At 38.3% G+C, this 22813-nt stretch overlaps 1 protein-coding gene across 3 annotated transcripts in view; it reads right to left on the bottom strand.

The window, feature by feature from the left end:
* UNC13B (unc-13 homolog B) overlaps positions 1–22813 on the bottom strand; it is a 233211-nt gene that overhangs the window by 142117 nt on the left and 68281 nt on the right. For all 3 annotated transcript variants that reach the window (XM_073021753.1, XM_007968847.3, XM_007968848.3), the window contains exons 4-7: positions 20965–21082; positions 19725–19848; positions 14876–14949; positions 4267–4324 (exon numbers count right to left, since the gene is read on the bottom strand). In XM_073021753.1, coding sequence (XP_072877854.1) covers positions 4267–4324; positions 14876–14949; positions 19725–19848; positions 20965–21082 — 374 coding nt within the window. The remainder of the gene's footprint in view (positions 1–4266; positions 4325–14875; positions 14950–19724; positions 19849–20964; positions 21083–22813) is intronic.

The raw sequence follows: 22813 nt of genomic DNA, 5'->3' as shown, positions 1-22813 counted from the left end.
TTTTTAATAAATGCATAATATTCTACCTTAATGACTACTATTTTTACTGCTGTTTAACTATTAAGTCATTTTCAAATTTTGCTACTTAAATAATTCTGCAGTGAACATCTTTGTACATGTATCTTTGTCTGCTGTGATGACTGAGGATAAATTTCCAGAAATTCAGCTGCTGAGTCAAAGTCTATTACTATTCAAAGACTTGGTACATATTGATAAACTGCTTCCCAGAAACCTGTAAGAATGTATACCCCCACCTGAACACAGATTATAATTAGAATAAACTTTTTTTATAAATAAAAAAATATCTATGTCATAAATGACCAAAAAGGCACAGAATTTTTTTTTTTTTTTTTTTTTTTTTGGTGAGACAGAGTCTCACTCTGTTACCCAGGCTGGGGTACAATGGCATAATCACGGCTCACTGCAGCCTCCATCTCCCCAGGCTCAGGTGATCCTCCTGGCTCTGTCTCCCAAGTAGCTGGGACTACAGGTATGCAACACCATGCCTGGCTAATTTTTGTATTTTTTTGTAGATATCAGGTTTTGCCATGTTGCCTGGGTTGGTCTAGAACTCCTGGGCTCAAGTGATCCACCCATCTCCACCTTGCAGAGTCCTAGGATTACAGGAGTGAGTCACAGTGCCTGGCCAGATTTTTTTATTATTATATTAAAGATTTGGCCAGGCGTGGTGGCTCATGTCTGTAATACTAGCACTTTCGGAGGCTGAGGTGGGCAGATCACTGGAGGTCAGGAGTTCAAGAACAGCCTGGCCAACATAGTGAAACCCTGTCTCTACTAAAAATACAAAAAAACTTAGCTGGGAGTGGTGGCATGGCCTGTAGTCCCAGCTACTTGGGAGGCTGAGGCAGGAGAATTGCTTGAACCCGGTAGGCAAAGCTTACAATGAGCCAAGATCACGACACTGCACTCCAGCCTGGATGATGGAGCAAGACTCCTTCTCAAGAAAGGAAAGAAAGAAAAAAGAGAAAAGAGAAAAGTGAAAACAGAAAAGGATAGGAAAAGGAAAGGAGAGGATAAAAGGAAAGGAGAGGATAAAAGGAAAAGGAAGGGAAAGGAAAGAAGGAAGGAAAGAGAGAGGAGAGAAAGAAAAGAAATGAACAAAGAAAAGAAAAGAAGCAAGGAAGAAAAGAAGGTAGGTTAAAGAGGACAATAAATGAAATGTATGGTTATTGATTAGATCATGGCGGGGGAGGGCTATAAAAGTATATCAAAGAGATATCTGCGCTCCTATGTTTGTTGCAGCACTGTTCACAACAGGCAAGATTTGGAAGCAACCCAAGCTTCCATCAGCAGATGAATGGAAAAGGAAAATGTGGTACATAAACACAATAGAGTACTATTTATCCATAAAAAAGATGAGATCCTGCCATTTGCAACAATATGGATGGAACTGGAGGACATTATGTTGAATGAAATAAGCCAGGCAGAGAAAGACAAACTTCACATGTTCTCACTCATTTGTGGGAGCTAAAAATTAAAACAATTGAATTCGTGGAGACAGAGAATAGAAAGATAATTACCAGAGGCTGGGAAGGGGCGTTAGGGGTGGGAGGAGATTAGGGATGGTTAATGGGTACAAAATATTGTTACCTAGAATGAGTAAGATCTAGTATTTGCTAGCACAATAGGGTGACTATGGTCAACAATAATTTATTACACATTTTTAAATAACTAAATGAGTATAACTGGAATATTTGTAACACAAAGAAATGATAAATGCTTGAGGTGATGGATACCCCATTTACCTCGATGTGATTATTACACATTGTATGCCTGTATCAAAATACTCATGTATTCCATAAATACCTACTAGGTACCCATAAAAATTAAAAATTAAATAAAATTTTTTAAAATACAAAAAAAAGCTTTCAAAATATTTTGGGGGACAATTAGGGAGTTCTTAATATAGACTGTATTATAGACAATATTACTGTATCAGTCTTAAATTTCTTGATTGTGATCATGGTATTTCAGTTATGCTGACTTTCCTAGCTCTTAGCAGAAACATGCTGATGTGTTATAGCGTGTGCAGCTTATATTCAAATGATTCATAAAATACTTGTATTTTTGTGTATGTATGTATGGAGACAGACAGAGCAACATGAGAGAAAAATAAGAGGGGGATGAGGGAAAGAGCAAATCTGGTAAAATGCTTGTCACTGAACCTAGTAAAGGGTAATGAGTGCTCTTGGTACTGTTCTTTCAACTTTTCTATAGGTTTTATTTCTCAAAATAAAAATATATGAGGAAGCAGGCAAAAGACAAGAATGGCTTATTCATAGAAAAATAACATAGCCTGTAAACATATGAAAAATATATGGGAATAAAGTTGCTTGATTATTTAAGGTTTTTTATTTCCTCCTGCCCTCTTGGCATTTGTGCTTTAATCACTTCAATTGCATTTCATCAATGAGACCTGGAAGGAGTAAAAAGTGAAATCTCAATCATTACATTTTGCTTCTATTAGCAGTCCTGGAAAAAGTTTAAAAGATTAAATCAATCAAAATGAACTCATTACAATGAGTTTTGAAAAGGACCTGTAAACATGAAAACCTGGTTTTCAATTCAGATTCTTCTGACCTTAAATGCTTGGCCCTAAATAGCAAAAAACAAAAGTTAGTAATAAATCATATGAAAAATAGGTTTTCTTTAAATAAAGAAAAAAAAAATGTTCACCTCTACCATTGGCCTTCACTTTTATCAGGAAAGTGAGCCTATAGAATGTACCACATTGAAGGCAACCAACGGATTCACAAATCATGGACAGAGGTTTTCCTTTTCAGAAACAATATGAAGGAAGCAATATAACACAGGGGTTCACACAGAGGTAGGGGCTACTAAGTCAGGTTTTCTGTGTTTGAATATTTACTTCACCAGTTACTAGCTATGTGATTTGTGGCGAATTACTCAATCTATTTATGCTTCAGTTTCCTGATCTCAAAAATGGGAACAACAGTAAAATCTGTCTTAGGGGTGTTGTGAAGTTTAAAAAAGTTAGAATACTTAAGGTCTCAGAATGGCATCTGGCATACTGTAAGACCTCAATAGTGTTAGCTGCTATGATTTGTTTGTTTTGAAACACGGTCTTGCTCTGTTGCCCAGGCTGCAGTGCAGTGGCACAATCATGGCTCACCACAGCCTCGATTTCCCAGGCTCAAGTCATCCTCCCACTTCAGCCTCCCAAGTATCTGGGACTACAGGCACGTGCCACCACACCTGGTTAATTTTTTTTTTTTTTTTCTGTAGAAATGAGATCTCAGTATGATGCCAAGGCTGGTCTCAAACTCCTGGGCTCAAGCAATCCTCCTGCCTCAGCCTCCCAAAGTGCTGGGAACCATGCCTAGCCTACAGTTCTTATTATTGCTAATATTACAACAACAAATGATACAATCATTACCATCATCTTCAACTTATAGTTGATGGAGTTTGGCATGAGATTCAGAAAAAACAGAGTAACATAAAAGTATCACAATCCCCCCCTACACACACACACACACACACACACACACACATACACCCATGTACACACATCACAGGTTGGAAAAGTGAAATAGATCAGACTCTAAGTCAGTCCTTTAGTGTCCCAAGCTGTTTTGAGGGAAACTGAGGAGAAGGTAACAATATACCAAAAATGTATGGCTCATTTCAAGAAGTAATCTATGTGATCTTAACAAATCAATCTCAGGAGAAATAAGTCAATCATTTATCAAATTTTATTGAGGTGTACTATGCATCAGGTGTTGAGTCAAATGCAAAGAACAGAAAATGGAACAATGTCTGTGTCTTTTAAAACTTTGTGTTCATGTCAAAGAAATATATATATGTCATATGATGGATGTGCACACGGAACAATGGAAGCACACAGGAGAGACCTAAGTTAGACTTGGGGGAAGCAGAAAACAGCACAAAGATTACCCAGAGTGATGATATTTAAGCTGAGCCTAAAAGAATAATAACAGGTAAACAGGGATAGAGGGGGTCAAATCATTCCTTCAGGGGTAGAAGCTAGCAAATGTAGAAAAAAAGATGAGCCCTATTCCCCTGCCTATAGCCATACAAAACCAAAAAACTTCTCCCTAAAGCTAAAAGACAGACAGCCATCAGAGGAAGGCACCTGAACAGATAGATGTGCTTCAGGAATATCTTCTGCTTACACACATGACATCCCCAGCTCAGAATAACCCATATTCGGAGAAGCAACAGAAAGTTACAATTAAGAGATTCGTAGACAAGTTTCTCACTTACAACACTGGGCGGCAGCAGTGGGCAATGGCTTCCTCTGGCTTTCTTCTTGACTAGAATACTAGAAGCAGAAAGGAGAAAATAAATAAATAAATACAATCAGAAGCCCAAGTAAAGAGAGGGAAAAAAATTACAGCTACCTATAAAAAAGTTTAGTGTCTGGAGACAAAATTTTTATTGAACAGAAACAGAACATCCTGCTCCTATTTTCTCTGTGTGATCCTGACATATAGGCCAGACTATTGGTTATGGCCCTGGCCAAGTGAGACAGGCTAAATACAACAGGATAATGAAGAACTGTCCTGACCAAGGGCACCTGGGCACCCACTCAGCTCTGCCAGGCAGCTGTAGAAAGTTTGGCCTTAGAATCCTTAGAATATTTCACAGTCCTCTGAGTTTTCCTGGAGCTAATGTATAGGAGATTTCCCTATTCAGGTGATGCAAGTGACAACCTATCTGGGGTTGTTTTCTCATTTTTAAATAATAGTGCTTCTTTGCTCATAAGGTCACATTGGAAGTAAGTGGAACTGCTTACCTAAGCATGTGGTGCACTATTTGGTATCTACAAGAGTTCCTCTCCCACTAGCACTGTAACCTCTGCCATCCCACTCACCACGACCACCACAAAAACAAGTACACGGTACTGAAGACATAAGAAAATGTTCCATAAAAGGAAAATAATTATGTCCAAATCTTGAGGATGGGCCCGATTTAGAAGGCAAAACAGAAAAAGAAAGGTACAAACAAATCAACAGAGTCTGGAAGACAGTGAGGATAGTCTGGTTCAGAGTCCACTGGAGAATTAGAAAAATGTATCTTCGGCCGGGCACGGTGGTTCATGCCTGTAATACCAGCACTTTGGGAGGCCAAGGCAGGTAGATCACCTGAGGTCAGGAGTTCGAGACCAGCCTGACCAACATGGAGAAACCCCGTCTCTACTAAAAATACGAAATTAGCCAGGTGTGGTGGCATATGCCTGTAATCCTAGCTACTAGGGAGGCTGAGGCAGAAGAATCGCTTGAACCTGGGAGGCGGAGGTTGCCATGAGCCGAGATCATGCCATTGCACTCCAGCCTGGGCAATAAGAGTGAGACGCTGTCCCAGAAAAAAAGAGAAAAGAAAAATGTGTCTTGGCCAGCAACTTGCAAATATGAGATTTGGAGTTCTCATCCTGACCTGGTCACTTATTCATAAGCTATGAGATCCAAGGCAAGTCAGAGCTTCTCTAAAACTGTCAATGAACGAGTTACTCATTAACTCAACAAATATTGATTGAGTATCCACTATGTGCAAAGCCTTGTTCTAGGCACTGGGAAAACAGAATTTGTAAATCATGGTAAGAATTCGAACTTTTCTAGTGTGCTGAGAAGCCCTTTTGGGTTTTAAGCATGAGAGGATTATGATTTGATTATACTTTTAAAAGATCTGGCTGCTGTATGAGATGAACTATAGGGAACACGAGGGGAAATAGAGTAATTATTGCAACAATCCAGATAAAAGTTAATGGTGTTGTACAAAACATTATGAGTATCAGTAGTTAAGAGCATTTCAAATGGTTGGGATCCAAAATACAAAACACTTTTTGTATATAAATATACTTTATAAGCAATAAAGTATGGTACAAATGTCAGAGGTAGATACTGTTATTACTAATTTCCACGGAGAATAAGAAAAGTCAAGCACAGTGTAAACAATATGATAGCACTAGCAAAACTGCCAATCACAAAAATGTTCAAAACATCTTTTTTTAGACAAATTCTCGCTCTTTCGCCCAGGCTGGAGCGCTGTGGAGTTATTTTGGCTCACTGCAACCTTCGCCTCCCGGGTTCAAGCAATTCTCGTGCCTCAGCCTCCCAAGTAGCTGGGATTACAGGCGTGAGCCACCACACATGGCTAATTTTTGTATTTTTAGTAGAGATGTGGTTTCACCATGTTGGCCAGGCTGGTTTTGAATTCCTGACCTCGGGTAATCTGCCTGCTTCAGCCTCCCAAAGTGCTGGGATTACAGGTGTGAACCACTGTGCCCAGCCAAGTTCAAAACATCTTGAAGGTCAAACATCCACTCCAAAGTAACAAAAGAACCTGGTTATAAATAATAGCCACTACAAATAATCATGATTTTTATAAACAGTACATAGACATAACCATGAGGAATCCCAAAATTTTAAGTATTAAGAAGAATTCAGACCTAAGAGATCAGAGTAGACATTTTCAGAAGCTATATTTAATGAATCTGTTCCAGGCCCAAAACAGAAAGCTTAAGTCCAACTAGAGTATAATTAATAATGTTAAGATGGCTAAGAAAAAAGCTACAAAATCTATCTACAAAAAACAGACAAGGATAGTAGAAGAAAGGAAAATTATAGGCCAATTTCAATTATGAATATAGAGACAAAAATCCTAATTAATAGATTACGAGGCCAAATCTGTCATATAAGTGTGTGTAATATTCATATGTGAATATGTATGTATATGTGTGCATACGTATGTATGTTAGCATATAAATGTACATATATCCTGTCCAGGTGGATATTAAATGCTAGGCCAGTTCAATATCTGAAAATCTACTCATGTAATTCACCATATTAAACAGATCAAAGGAGAAAAACTATGTGATCTAATAGATGCAGAAAAAGATTTGATAAAACCCCATACTTTTTCATGACAAAAATATTTAGAGAATAAAAAAGAAAATAAAATTTCCTTAATCTGATAAAGAGTATCTACCAAAATCAATGGCAAACAGCATACTTTAAAACTTATAAAGCAGTCCCCTTACAGTCAGAAGACGGACAAGGCTCTCCACTCTTACAATGTTAAAAATTATACTAGATGTCTTAGTCATTGAATGTTTTAAATAAAAGGTCATGAGAAACGAGAAAAGTCTGAGAAAATATCACAACCAAGAGAAACCTAAGGAGACATGACAACTAAGTGTAATGCAATATCCTGGATGAGATCCAAAAACAAAAACAAAAAAGACACAAGGTAAAAACTAAGGAAATCTGAATAAACTATGGAATTTTAGCTATTTTTTTAGTTAACAATAAAACAAATAAAAAATACTCTTTAGCTAATAATAATGTATCAATATTAGTTCATTAACTGTAACAAATGTATCATACTAATGAAACTGCCTTTGCAAAAATCATAACTAAGGAAAGTATGACAGAGAAAGAAATCAGACCTAACCAGTTCCATCTTGCTTCTAATCTTTAAGCTGTCCTTGTTCATTCCTGGGCATAGGCTGAACTAACTTGATAATAGCCCTTTTCCAAAAAGAACCCCCTTCTTGCCTGGGGACCACTCTGCCTTTGCAGGACTAACAAATTAGCTACAAGATTAGAAATCACTTTAGGGGTCATGCAGCCTCTGGCTCCAAGAGTGTCCAAGAGTCTGAACCTCACCAAATTGCTCCTGGGAATAACATCACTATTATAAAACCTAAGATCAGTGCTTGGGATATCTTGCAGACCCTGCACTAGATGGATCAGCTGATGCTACCCGTCTGGCCCAACCAGTTCTGCCATCCCACCCAGGAACAGAAGACAGCAAGAAAAACTTACTTCTACCTGCTATCATTCCATCTCCAACCTACCCAATCAGCATTCCCCACTTCCCAAACCCCTACCTGCCAAATTATCTTTAAAAACTCTGATGCCCGAATGCCCCAGGAGACTGATTTGAGTAATAATAAAACTGCAGTCTCCTGCACAGCTGGCTCTGAGTGAATTACTCTTTCTCCACTGCACCTCCCCTGTCTTCATAAATCACTTCTGTCTAGGCAGCACATAAGGTGAACCCGTTGGGCAGTTACACTAATGTAAGATGTTAATAATAAGGGAAATTATAAGATGGGGTAGGGAGGGGATGAATATCTGCTCAACATTTCTGTAAATCTAAAACGTCTAAAAAATGAAGTCTGTTAATAAAAATATATGTAAAAACAGGCCTGGCACAATGGCTCATACCTGTAATCCCAGCACTTTGGGAGGTCAAAGTGGGCAGATCACCTGAGGTCAGAAGTTCAAGACCAGCCTGGTCAACATGGTAAAACCCCATCTCTATTGAAAATACAAAAATTAGCCAGGCATGGTAGCACATGCCTGTAACCCCAGCTACTTGGGAGGCTGAGGCAGGAGAATCGCTTGAGCCCAGGAAGTGGAGAGTGCAGTGAGCCAAGATTGTGCCACTGCACTCCAGCCTGGGTGAAAGAGTAAGAATCTGTCTAAGAAAAAAAAATATATTTTATATATATTTATATAAAATGTATAAACAATTCAAACACGTAGAAACATAAAGCATAAGGACTGCAAGGAGAATAAAAACTGTAATTTAAAGATGCAAAACCTAGTTACATAGAAAATCTAAGGGAATCTCTAAACTATTAGAACTATTAGGGGTTGATGAGTAAGATCAATACTTTAAAAACATGAGTAGCAAAGCATTTACTTATAATAGTAATGTGATAACCAACTAGATAGTGTAATTTTTAGAATGTACCATTTGCAACAATTAGGAAAAAAAAATCTAACAAAAGTAGTATAACACTTACATGGATAAAAAATATCTTCCCCCCGCTATAGTCTGAAAATTTGTATCCCACCACCCCTGCCCCCACCAAAACTTCACCTGTGTGATGATACTAGGAGGTAGGGCCTTTGGGAGATGATTCGGTCATGAGGGTGGAGCCTTCATGAATGGCATAAGCACCCTTATAAAAGAGGCTCCAGAGAGCATGCTTCCATCACATGAGAATACAGCAAGGTGCTGTCTATGAACCAGGAAATGGGCCCTCACGGGACAATGAATGTGCCAGTGCCTTGATCTTGGACTTTCCAGTCTCCAGAACTATAAGAAATAAGTCTCTGTCATTTATAACCTATCCAGTTTGCATTTTTATAGCAATCCAAATAGACTAAGACATCCCCTATAGCACTTCTCAGCTTCTAATACTCAACTATATTTATTACATTTCTTGCTTACTGTCTGATTCTGCCTATGTGATCCATGAGGGCAGGGATCTTCAACCTCTGATGTATATTAAACACAGAATAGTGCACGGTACATGGTGCTTAATAATTGGTTTGGTGAATGAATAAATCTCACCAATAAACAGGGAAATACAAATTAAAACAATTTCTATACTCATTAGATTAACAAAAATTTATAATCTGATAACACCAAGTATCAGTAAGGAAACAGTGAAACAGGAAAAGGGTAAATGTAAATTGTACAATCACTTTAGAGAGCAATTTAGTAATACTCTAGTAAGGTTGAACACAGCATATCCTACAACCAAGCAACTATCATTCCAGATAAACACCCAGAGACTCTCTCAGATATAAGCATAGAGAAACAGGTTCAGAAATGTTCACTGCAGCATGCATTTATAACAGTGAAAACCTAATTGCCCATGAGTAGCAAAAGTAATACAACGTGGTACAATCCAACTCTGTAAAGTGGTAGATGCCCAAGTCAGTCTTGATTAGCACCTCTAGGCCCACGAGGTGTATGGGAAATGTCATACACTGTAGAATAAAAAAGTTAGACTCTATATTGTATTTTTAAAATGATTTTGCAGCAAGTGTGATGAAATCTTAATAATTATTGAATCTTAGGGATGGGTATACACATGGGTTTCCTTTTATTTTTCCTATATTTGTATGTATACTTAAATGTTTTTCATGATAAAAATAGAAAAAGAGAAGAGACAGAAGCCAACTTGAAGAAACTCCCATTGACCAAAGATGAGATCATTTTAGTATCAAAAACAATGTCCAGCCTGGGCAACATAGTAAGACCCCATCTCCACAAAAAATTTAAAAACTAGCTAGGTGTTTTTAAACTTGAGTCTCCTGTAGTCTCTGCTACTTGGGAGGCTGAACTGGGAGGATCACTTGAACCTAGAAATTTGAGGATGTAGTTAGCTATGATTGTGCCACTGCACTCCAGCCTGGACAACAGAGCAGGACCCTGTCTCCAAAAAAGAATGATTGCAATGGGTCGAAATACATGATCAAATATACCCAAATTTATAAATACATAGTAATATTCCATTTAAAAAAGAAAACAACTTACTGGTCACCTTGAGAAGTTGCTGAGGCAAAAGTTCATTATTCTAAAAATAGATAAGAGAATGTTTTTCTTACAAAGACTATATTTCAGTGAACCAAATAGCTAGCTGGTAAGAGAAAATATTTTTTTATAGATAAATCATAGCTAATAAATGCTGAAGGGATAATATAATTAGACTATCAGGCCAGTCACAGTGGCTTCTGCCTGAAATCTCAGCACTTTGGGAGGCCGAGGTGGGCAGACCTTTAGAGGCAGGAGTTCAAGACCAGCTTGGGCAACAAGGTGAAACCCTGTCACCACTAAAAAATACAAAAATTAGCTGGGCATGGTGGTGCATGCCTATAATCTCAGCTACTCAGGAGGCTGAGAAACTCGGGAGGCGGAGGGTGCAGCGCCACTCCAGCCTGGGCGACAGAGTAAGGCTGTCTCAAAAAAATAAAAAGAAAAGAAAGAAAGAAAACCATCATTTTTCAGACTCTAACAAAATAATCATCATCATTTGCAGCTAAAACCACTAGCTAAAAGGCTGATGGAAAAATATCATAATGAATGAAATGGGCTGACGATACTTGAATCCACTGTTGAATTTTAACATCACACCTATCACAAAAGTGAACTACAACTTAGTCTTCAAACTAATAGATGCACTTTTCAGTTTAAAGGAAGTAAGAGAGATAAAGGAACACGGTAAATAAAACCTGAGGACACAATCAGCAAAATCCACAATGTGCAGAATTCTACAAAACAGATGAGGGTAAGTGAATGATTTTACAACTAAAATGATTTAAAGAGCTGAGCTTGGTGTCTCATGCTTGTAAACCCAGCACTTTGGGAGGCTGAGGTGGGCAGATTGCTTGAGCCCAGAAGTTTGAGATCAGCCTGGGCAAATGGTGAAACACCATCTCTACAAAAAAATACAAAAATAAAATAAAGTAAAATGATTTAAGAGACATGATAGCCAAATGGGCACATCTTATCTGGCTCTTGAAATGAAAAAACCAAGTATGAAAAAACATCTTCTAGATAATAAAGGAAATTGAAAAGACTAGGTATTGGATGACACTAAGAAATTGTTAAGTTCAACATGATAATGGCATTGTGGTTTTTTTAAAAAAGCATTACCTGTTAGAGATCTATACTGATATATTTATGGGTGAGACAAGATAATACGTAGGCTTGTTTTTTGTTTTTGATACGGAATCTTGCTCTATCACTCAGACTGGAGTGCAGTGATGTGATCTTGGCTCACTGTAGCCTCTCCCTCCCGGGTTCAAGCGATTCTCCTGTCTCAGCCTCCTAAGTAGGTGGGATTACAGGTGCCCGCCACCACGCCCAGCTAATTTTTATATTTTTAGTAGAGATGGGTTTTCACCATGTTGGCCAGGCTGGTCTTGAACTCTTGACCTCAAGTGATCTGCCCACCTTGGCCTCCCAAAGTGCTGGGATTACTGGCATGAGCCACCACACCCGGCCAGATTGGTTTTAAAATACTCCAGCAAAAAAAGGGAAGAGTAACTATATTTTTTCATGTTTCAAAATTTCCATAATAAAAAAGTTTTTAAATGGAAAAGCAACCAAAATGAGATAACACTTCATACATGCTAAGAATGGAAGAATGGATATAATAAAAAAGATAATAATAAGTGTTGACATGGATATGAAGAAATTGAAACCTTTATACACTGCTGGTAAGAGTATAAAATGTCACAGCCACTTTGGAAAATAGTCTGGCAGTCTATCAGTTAAATACAGAGTTACCATGTGATCTAGCAATTCCGCTCCCAGGTCATATCCAAGAGAAGTGAAAAGATATGTCCACACAGAATTTTGTACGTAAATGTTCAAAGTAGCATTATCCATAACAGCTAACAAGTAGAAACAACCCAACTGTCCATCAACTAATGAATGAATTTAAAATATACTACATCCATACGATGGCATGTTATTTGGCAATAAAAAGGAATTTACATGCTAAAACATGAATGAAACCTTGAAAACATTATGCTAAGTGAAAGAAAACAAATGACCACATGTTACATAATTTCATTTATCAGAAATGTGCAGAATAGGTCCATAGAGACAGAAGGCTGATTAGTGGTTGGATAGGGCTGAGGAGGATAGGGAAGAATGAAGACTGATGGCTAAAGGCACAGGGTTTCTTTATGGGGCAATGAAAATATTCAAAATTGTGGTGATATCCATGGGCACAACTATGAAGCTAGTAAAAGCCACTGAATTGTAAGCTTTAAATGAGTGAACTGTATGGTATATACAAATTATATTTCAATGAAGCTGCTAAAAAGATAAACAGCATAGTGGAAGAAGGATGAAAGATAAAAACTTAGTGAGTGCCATACACTAGAATAAAAACAGAAGGCAAAAATCTGATTTGGAGTTGTGGTGACATCCATAGGGCACAACTACGAAGATACTAAAAGCCACTGAATTGTAAGCTTTATATGAGTGAACTGTACAGTATATACAAATTATATTTCAATAAAACTGCTAAAAAGATAAACTGCACAGTGGAAGAGAGGATGAAAGATGAAAACTTAGTGAGTGTCAAACCCTACAATAAAAACAGAAAGCAAAAATCTGATATGCAGTTGGGAACCACAGACCAAGAACTATTAATAGAACTTATAAAATTCCACAATTTTTGTATAAGTTATATTTGGTTTTTAAATTGTTTTAGTCCCTTCTTCTGATTCTGCATAATGACACACAGTAAAGCCTATAAAACAAAAAATGTACAACATGCTTCTTTATCAGGAAAACAAGTATGATGGCAGTCTGAAAGGTTCAGTACTACTCCACAGCCAGGCTTCAGATGAACAAAAACACAAAGTAATGTAGATGCAAAAAAAGCAGAAATGCTCAGAGTTACTAAGTGGAGAAGGAGGACTGGAGCTTTCAACAACAAAGAAAAGTTGGGATGCTGGTGTGGGCATGAGAAGAGTTATACAGTTTAATAACAGAAAGCCTACCAAGAATAAAAGAGGTAAGGGAAAACCCTGAAAAGAGTAGATGTTGCTTGTCCCAAATGCCATTTCTTCATCTTTCATTTAACTCACTGTGGGTTGAACTATGTCCTAAAAGATATGTTAGACTTCTAACCCTAGGTATCTGTGAATATGACCTTATTTTGAAACAAGGTCTCTGCAGACATAATCAAATTAATTCAATGACTAGCGTCCTTATAAGAAAAATGGAAATTTAGACACAGACACACAGAGACAGGAGAATGCATTGTGAAGACACAGACAGACACACAGGGAGGCACGTGACAACGAAGGCAGAGATCAGAATGATACATCTACAAGCTAAGGAACAGCAAGGACTGCCAGCAGCCATCAGAGGTAGAAGGGTATAGGATGCTTCCTCCTTCAGAGCCTCCAGATGGAGCTGAACTGATCTTGCTGACAGCCTAATTTCAGACTTCCAGTCTCCAGAACTGTGTGAAAACAAATTTTGGTTGTTGTAAGTCACCTAGTTTGTGGAACTTTGTTATGGCAGCTGTAGGAAACAAATACAGTCATCAAACCACTGCATTTCCCTTTATGTACTAGTCTATGGATGTGTACTCGTCATCAATCACTAAATCCAATAGCTCTATTTCATAATTCACTTGTTTTAACATGGGATACTGTCAAGAATTTCTGCCTTGGATCTGTTTTTTTCTTTGTTCCATGAATCTTTCCTGGTTATGTTATTCTCGCTCTTTAAGGTTGCCCTTTCTCAGTCTCTTTTGTTTCTCAGAATTCCATGTTTAAGGTTTCCCAAGATTTTGTTCTTGAATACTGTCTCCATATGCTCTACCTGAGGAAGTTTTTCCATTCCTATGACTTCAATTGTTTCTCATATATTAATGAAGCTCTATGCCTACAGCTCCCTACCCCATTCAAACCTCAGCTTCCGATTATCTCATGAAATTGTTTATCAAAAATTTCTGCTGAAATATCCTCTGGCACTCAAAGTATATCTTACAATCAGACCCATTTTTTAGTAGTCCACGTGTCCAAAACAAACAAATTTATCATCTTTTCTCTCCCTCAGCAAGAACAAAAACATTCTCCAATCCTGATGCCCCAGGTTGAGCTGAATGTGTTCTCTTACACACACCAGGCTCATCTCTGGAGGTAAGTTAGGACTGGCAAGACCAAACAATGCAATAGTCTAAACATCCTCAAAAACAGGACACAAATAAGAATAATATCCAAAAATCTGGGAGACAGTAGAAGCAAAAGAAATGCCTCCAACTCACACACAAAAGAGGGCAGATTCCCTGGTGCAAGCTCCTTCCCTAACAGTCCAGAGCCAGACTAGTACCACAGAATGGGAAGAATAGAATAAATGGGAGATGGGACCTTCTAGTGACATTTCAGGAAATCTTCTAGCTGTCTTTTTTCTTTAACGCAATTTAAATGATTTCATTCTCAGGACAACATGCTCTTGGACCCCTTCCTGGGCAACCTATAAAGAGTATTGGAGATTTCCCCCTATCCCTCTACACTGCAAATAAAGCTGCTCCTACCTCATTGTCAGCTCCCAAGGCATTGATTTGCTCCCATTTGTAGGTCCAATATCTGGCTTCCTCCTCTGGGATATCTATCATTAAAAAAAAAAAAAAAAGAAGAAGAAGAAAAAAGAAAAGAAATCACATCAGCAGGTAATAAATCATCAGCAGATAATACTTTATTCAGTCTAATGACTGAAGTCAGAGGGTAGTAGTGATGCACAAGTTTTAACTGGTGGTTTGGTTTTTGTCATGAACATTATCTTTACTCTTCACAAAAGCCAATACAATGTACGTTATTCCCATTGTTGTTTTGTAGATGAAGAAGCTGAAGTTCAGAGTGGTAAAATAATCTGGCCAGGGTGACAGTTTATAAAGAGATGAGCCATGATTCAAACCATGGTTTGTATGATTCCAAAAACTACATTCTTTCTATGTAACCATACTACCTTCCCCTCAGTAAGACCAAAACCATCCAAAGGATTAGCTTAGAAGAAAAGTCACATGCTGAGATATTGAGATGCTCAAAATTCAAAGGTTTTCTCCCAAAAAAATTAAAAGTAGAATTACCATGTGACACAGTTCTCCCACTTTGGATTATATATATGAAAGAGGTGAAAGCAGGATCTCAGAGATATTTGCACACCCAAGTTCCTAGTAGCATTATTCACAATAACCTAGAGTTGAAGCAACCCAAGTGTCCACTAATGGATGAAAGGATTAACAAAATGAGAGACTTGCATACGGAGCATTATTCAGCCTTAAAAGGAAGAAAATCCTGCCACAAGCCATAACATGGATAAACTTTGAGGACATTACACTAAATGAAATAAGTCCATCACAAAAAAAGACAAATACTGTATGATTTCACTTATGTAAGGTAACTAAAGTAGTCAAATTCACAGAAAAGAAAGAATGGTGGTTGCCAGTGGCTGTGGGGAGGGGGAAATGAGAAGTTGTTTGATGGGGACAGAGTTTTAGTTTTGCAAGGTGAAAAAGTTCTGGATATCTGCTGCACAACAATGTGAATGTACTTAACACTAGTGAACTGTACACTTAAAAATGGTTAAGATGCTAAATGTTCAGTTATGTCTCTTACCACAATTTTAAAAATTTTTAAAAGAAGCCATTAAAAAATACTCCATAGCTTTTATGCCTGGAAAGTATTAGATGATCAAATATTTGCTAAGTGAGTCACTAATTGAAAATATTTGAATTCTTAAAAAATAATGGTATAATGGTATATCCTCATTTCTAAATATTTCAAATTGACTATAACAACTTATCCCGAAAACTCACCTTTTAAAAACATCAAGTATGACCATATTACCAGCAGTAAAGAGAAACACTCAGGCAATATATGGATCATATCAACTTCAGAGACATTTAAACAGATACACTTTCTAGTAGCCCACATGAATAAAGCAAATATAGCCCTTACCTTTGTCCTTTGTTACCTGTCCAAAACTTCAGTTCCTTCCCTTCAACTAGCTCTTTAACAATTGGTAGCAATATTTCAAAGTCTTATTTAAAAACACACACACTCACCTTCAAATAGTCTACAACGTAATTTGTATAGTGCTTTCTCATACATATGGTACATCCATAAAATGGTATACTATGCACCTATTACAAAGAAGGAGAGTGGGAGGTGCAAGGTGGAAGAGGAGCTGCTGCTGCTGCCGGTCTATATGCTCTGATGTGGGATGATTTACCAAGATATATTAAATGCAAAACAGCAAGGAACAGGGAATGTGTTAGAATATGCTACTATTTGCGTTTTAAAAAGAAGATGGTGGGGGTGGGTGTGTGTGTGTGTGTGTGTGTGTGTGTGTGTGTGTGTGTGCGCGCGCGCGCTTATATTCAGAAACTGACTCTGGAAAGATACACAAGAAAGTATTAGTAGTGGTAGCCTATAGGAAGAAAATGGATTTCTGAAGGGACTTTTCACTGGATAACTTCTTAAACCATTGTAAATTTATTCCTGCCTCACTCCACAAAAATAGTTTTAAGGAGAAAAAATATAGAGAGATACAAGCATGTTTATCGCAGTACTATTTGTAACAGTATAAACTTCAAACAATCAAAATACCCAACAAGAAGTAGTTAAATGTATTATACAAATAGTTAAAATTAAAAGCCCCAGCTCTAGAGTCAGACCATGGCCAAAATACTTAAATACTCTCTGTCTTAGTTTGCTTATCTCTAAAGTGGGGAATAATAGTTGGGTCTGCCTCAAAGAACTGAAATGAGGATTAACTGAGCTAACATATGTGAATACTTAGTGACATGTCCACCAGCACACAATAATTCACCATAAATGTTATTTTGTTATTATTGAATCTTTTTTTTTCTTTTTTTTTTGAGACAGAGTCTCGCTCTATCACCCAGGCTGGAGTGCAGTGGCGCAATCTCGGCTCACTGCAACCTCCATGCCTCCTGGGTTCAAGCGATTCTCCTGCCTCAGCCTCCTGAGTAGCTTAGATTACAGGCGCACGATACCATGCCCAGCTAATTTTTTCTATTTTTAGTAGAGATGGGGTTTCACCATGTTGGTCAGACTGGTCTCGAACTCCTGACTTCATGATCCGCCCACCTCAGCATCCCAAAATGTTGGGATTACAGGTGTGAGTCACTGTGCCCGGCCCTGATTTTTAAATAAAATCAACCACTAAAAGTAGAAGAATAATGCCTATTTTATATAATATTTGTAACTATGTAATTAGTGAGTGAAATCAGTCAAAAAGTAATACAACATTGGCCGGGCGCGGTGGCTCAAGCCTGTAATCCCAGCACTTTGGGAGGCCAAGACGGGTGGATCGCAAGGTCAGGAGATCGAGACCATCCTGGCTAACACGGTGAAACCCCGTCTCTACTGAAAAATACGAAAAACTAGCCGGGCGAGGTGGCGGGCACCTGTAGTCCCAGCTACTCGGGAGGCTGAGGCAGGAGAATGGCGTGAACCTGGGAGGCGGAGCTTGCAGTGAGCTGAGATCCGGCCACTGCACTCCAGCCTGGGCGACAGAGCGAGACTCCGTCTCAAAAAAAAAAAAAAAGTAATACAACATTAAAAATACAACCATTTAAAGTCTCTGGAAATGGTCCTAAGTGCATACATCAAACAAAAAAACATTTATTCAAGAATATCTACTAAAATTTGGTGAAAATGGACAGTATCTGTGGTATTTGAACCAACACCCACTCCCTCCAGTTGATTTTCCCTTCACTTGCAGCTTGGTCTACGTCCCACAAGAAAGACTTCCTTTCCATTTTTCTGAAATAATAGTTGTTCTGAGTTTAGTTCTTTCCGAGTTAGCTGGAAAATCATGTCATTTTTGCTTAAATCACCACAGGATACAAGATACAAATACACTGAGATCATAAAACAACAGCAATAACAACAGGATATGCAAATATCAATCATATGAATGGGAAAAAATTAAAATAAAACTAACGGAAATCAACTAAACTAAAACAAGACACCATACAAAATAATCAAATAAAGATTAATTAGGAAATACAAAAGACTGCCAAGGATGTGCAGAAACAGGCACTCCTCAGATATAATTTATAAGAGTATAAATTGGTATAACCTTTTGGACAAGGAACTTAGTAGATTCCATAAAAAGTAATTGTGTACATACCCTTTGATCCAGCAATTCTACTTTAAGAAATTTATTCTAGGCTCAAAATGGGCAAAGATATACAGAGTTGTTAGTTAGCAGTACATAACATCAAAAAAAAAACTGAAAAAACCTACATGTCAATCAATAAAGGAGTACTTAAATAAATTATGGTAGGCTGGGCGTGGTGGCTCACACTTGTAATTCCAGCACTTTAGGAAGCCGGGGCGGGCGGATCATTTGAGGTCAGGAGTTTGAGACCAGCCTGACCAACATGGTGAAACCCTGTCTCTACTAAAAAATACAAAAAATTAACCAGATGTGGTAGCAGAAGCCTGTAATCTCAGTGACTCGGGAAGCTGAGGCATGAGAATTACTTGAACCCAGGAGGCAGAGGTTGCAGTGAGCCAAGATCGTGCTGCTGCCCTAAAGCCTAGGCAGAGCAAGACTCCATCTCAAAAAAATGAAAAAAAACAAAAACAAAAAACACAAACACAAAAACAAAAAAAAAGATAAATTACGGTAGAGGCATCTGTTCAAATGAACAAGATAGATCTTAAAGTATAACATGGAGTGATGTCCAGGATAAATGTCTCAGTAGTTTGTAAAACACTATATATCAGTATATACATATTATATAGAGTATGATCCAAATTTTGCCAAAATAAGTTTTTAGAAAGTAAGTATCATGTGTCTAAACCAAAATACAAGAATGTTAACAGTGGTTTCACACTGGGAAATGCAAAGAAGGTTAAAGGAACTGGGAAAATAAACTTTTAACTTTATCCATGTACATTTTCTTACTATTTTAATTTTTATCATGAGCATGTATTGTGATTTAATTTACATTTTAAATTGTTATTCTATTTATCAGTGCTATTTCTTAAATTAACAAATCAGAAGGTATATATAGTGACTTCAAGACAATAAATGTTTATTTTCAAAATAATAAATCTAACAAGCAAATATTTCGTAAGTCATTATAATAAATAGTCACAGAAAATTAGATGAGTTGAAGATAATGCTTTTTAGTGTAGATTCTTTAAAGCGCACCATTCTATATTCTACTTTGCACCATTCCCTGGGTGAAGTGTTATAAGAAAGAGAGTGAATGAAGACAGAATATCCTCAAAAGAGATGGTTGAGGTGACAAAATATACATTAATGAAACAACTAGCAAACAATTCCAAACAATATGGTAAAAATTATTAAATAGTTTTAAAATTTTAATCAAATAGACTCACCAAAAGGCAACTCAAATCTTGTATCAAGCAAAATTTTATGAGGAGTTGGGTTTCTAGTTCCACAGATCTCATCATCTTTCATTAACGTCTCTGCCTCCAACGTGGACCATTCCCCAGGCCCTTCCTAGGACACAAAGATCTAAGATTAAAGTTTAATCTTTCTTGGCTCCCTCTTAGTTCAAGAGTCAAGTTTTTTTCTCTGAAGTTCCGTGCTTGAGCTTCTGAGGGCCATTCACATCCTGATAAGGCAAGCACATCACTGTCACCACCTGCCTCCACTGCATGTGGCTTCTGTTTTCCCTCTTTGGTGGGGAAGCAGCTTTCAGTGCTCAGCTCTGCAGGTCTAATGAGGACAAAATGTCTCGAGTAGCATACTCTAAAACTAAGCACCTCTGTGGATCAATATTTAACCTGCACAGTTCTTAATGACTGTGTCACTGTTTCTAGTCAGTAAAAAGCTACTAACATTGCTGGCTAAATAGGACTGAACTGGGGTTGCAATGAAAATGAACTGCCCATCTGCCTGGGGGAGTAGAGACTTAGCTAGAACTAAAAGAAATACGGAAAATAGAGGCAACTTCAACTTCCCCACTCCCAGAGAAAACTCATGGTCTATGTTAACACCAAATAGGAATATAACAGATTTTGTCCAGGTGCAAATTGGGGAAATAATGCTCAGTTATGGTCTAGTCTAGGAAAGTGAGGCAAGAGTTCAATCCTAGAAAAAACGTATAGACAGTGTGAATATAAATTGCCAAACCTGGTAGTTCCTTAAACTCTGTTAGGGTTACATGCAGAAGAAGGGCACTGAAAATCAGTTCCTTGGAGATTGGTAACTCAAAGAAACAAAGCAGAGAATAGCCAGCCAGCTGGCTAAGGAAGTTTAATGGGACTCCTCCCAGGGCAGTGACTTAGAGGAGAACATAGAAACCACAAGTACCCTAAGTAAACACACACACACAGACACACACATACCTCAGAAGGGACTATCTACCTGATAAGGCTGAAGAGGTGCTCTGGAGCCTGTGAGTTCAGTCACAGGACACAGGGTAGGCCAGACTTAAATAAAATCATCTGAACCTTCAGGTGAAGTTAGGAACAGGCAGGTTGCATGCCCTCTAATTAGAAAGGGAGAAGAATAATCCAAGATGCATGGATGAATATTAGCTAAAGTGGAGCTAGCATGGGGAGAAGCAAGGGCTGGGAACCATACTTCCAAACAGGCAATGCAATGACTGACCTCATCCGACTGACGAATAGTCTTCAGTGCAATCCACACAGTCCCCACCATGGTGTCCCAGATCAGTCCTTTGTTCCATACCTCCACACTGAGACCCAGGTCCAGGCGACTAATCTCACTAAGAGAAAGAGGAAAGCCTTTTGAGGAAAGCTAGACAATATGAAAGAAACAACTACATCTCCTGTTTTGCTAAACTTTGAATGCTTTCTCACCAGAGTCCCGTCTTCAGGGAAGATCAAAATTTCCCAGAATGCCGTGACCATTTTTAGGCTCCACGAAACCTATGTAAGGTGTTCACAGAAAACTGTCTTTGTTACAGTTAAATAAGTTCCAGAGACCTGCTGCTGTACCACATAGTGCCTCCAGTTAACAATGAGGTATTGTGCAACTCAAAATTTAAGAGGGTAGATTTCATATTAAATGTTCTTAACACACGCATACAACAAAAACAGGAGACACAAGTAAACTTTTAGAGTTGATAAATATATTTATTACCTTGATTATGGTGATGGTAACACAAGTGTATACATGTCTAAATTGTATACATTAATTATGTACAGTTTTTTATATACCATTTAAACCTCAGTGGGGATGGGGGAAAAAAGAAAGAAAAATGCCTTTGTCTATCCATTCTTTCCACTTTGGAGATATAATCATGATTAGACTAATGCAGTTTCACACAATATGAGGCCAAGTAATGAGGACATTACTGCCAGGCCTGCCTGCCAATTTCCACCCATAGGCAACAGTTTCATATGTTTTATTGTCAACTAACACTGCTTCAACTTAAACTACACATTGTATACAGGAAACTTTTAGGAAAGGTAAGTCTACTTTACAAGATTTATGAGGCTAGGCATGGTGGCTCAAGCCTGTAATCCCAGCACTTTGGGAGGCGCACGGATCACCTGAGGTCAAGAGTTTGAGACCAGCTTGGCCAACGTGGCAAAATGCTGTCTCTACTAAAAATACAAAAAATTAGCTGGGCATGGGGGCGCACGCCTGTAATCCCAGCTACTTGGGAGGCTGAGACACAAGAATCACTTGAACCCAGGAGGCAGAGCCAAGATCATGCCATTGCACTCCAGCCTGGGTGACAGAGCCAGACTCCATCCCCACCAAAAAAGCTGGGGGGAAAGGGGGATTTATGAAAGGGAGTCCAGGTAGAAGTAGGGTCCCTGAGAACATGTCAGTTTGACAGGAACATGTGGTCACAGGCAAGTGAGGGGCGCTACAGTGTGCTAGTTCACACCACTCAGTCCCTGGAAACTCATTAATCATTATTAAGTTAGGCACTGTCACTTATAAGCAAAATTATTACCATGGGATAATGATAAATATAATGATTTTCCTATAATAATAACCAGGGGGAAAAAATTGAAAAGAAATCATTCCATAAAGAGCCAGATAAGTACTATTTAAAAGCAGTGTCTGGGCCGGGCGCGGTGGCTCAAGCCTGTAATCCCAGCACTTTGGGAGGCCGAGACGGGCGGATCACGAGGTCAGGAGATCGAGACCATCCTGGCTAACCCGGTGAAACCCCGTCTCTACTAAAAAAATACAAAAAACTAGCCGGGCAAGGTGGCGGGCGCCTGTAGTCCCAGCTACTCGGGAGGCTGAGGCAGGAGAATGGCGTGAACCCGGGAGGCGGAGCTTGCAGTGAGCAGAGATCCGGCCACTGCACTCCAGCCCGGGCGACAGAGCCAGACTCCGTCTCAAAAAAAAAAAAAAAAAAAAAAAAAAAAAAATAAAAGCAGTGTCATACATGGTTGAATATCTGTTTGGAAGGACTAACTCAAACATAATCCCAGTCTTAAACTAGAATATGCAAATAGTACTTGTGTTAATG

The sequence above is a fragment of the Chlorocebus sabaeus genome, chromosome 12 (genome assembly GCF_047675955.1).
Source record: "Chlorocebus sabaeus isolate Y175 chromosome 12, mChlSab1.0.hap1, whole genome shotgun sequence".
Lineage (NCBI taxonomy): Eukaryota > Metazoa > Chordata > Mammalia > Primates > Cercopithecidae > Chlorocebus > Chlorocebus sabaeus.
The sequence above is the reverse complement of the archived record's forward strand: the minus strand, read 5'-3'. Positions and strand labels throughout refer to the sequence as shown.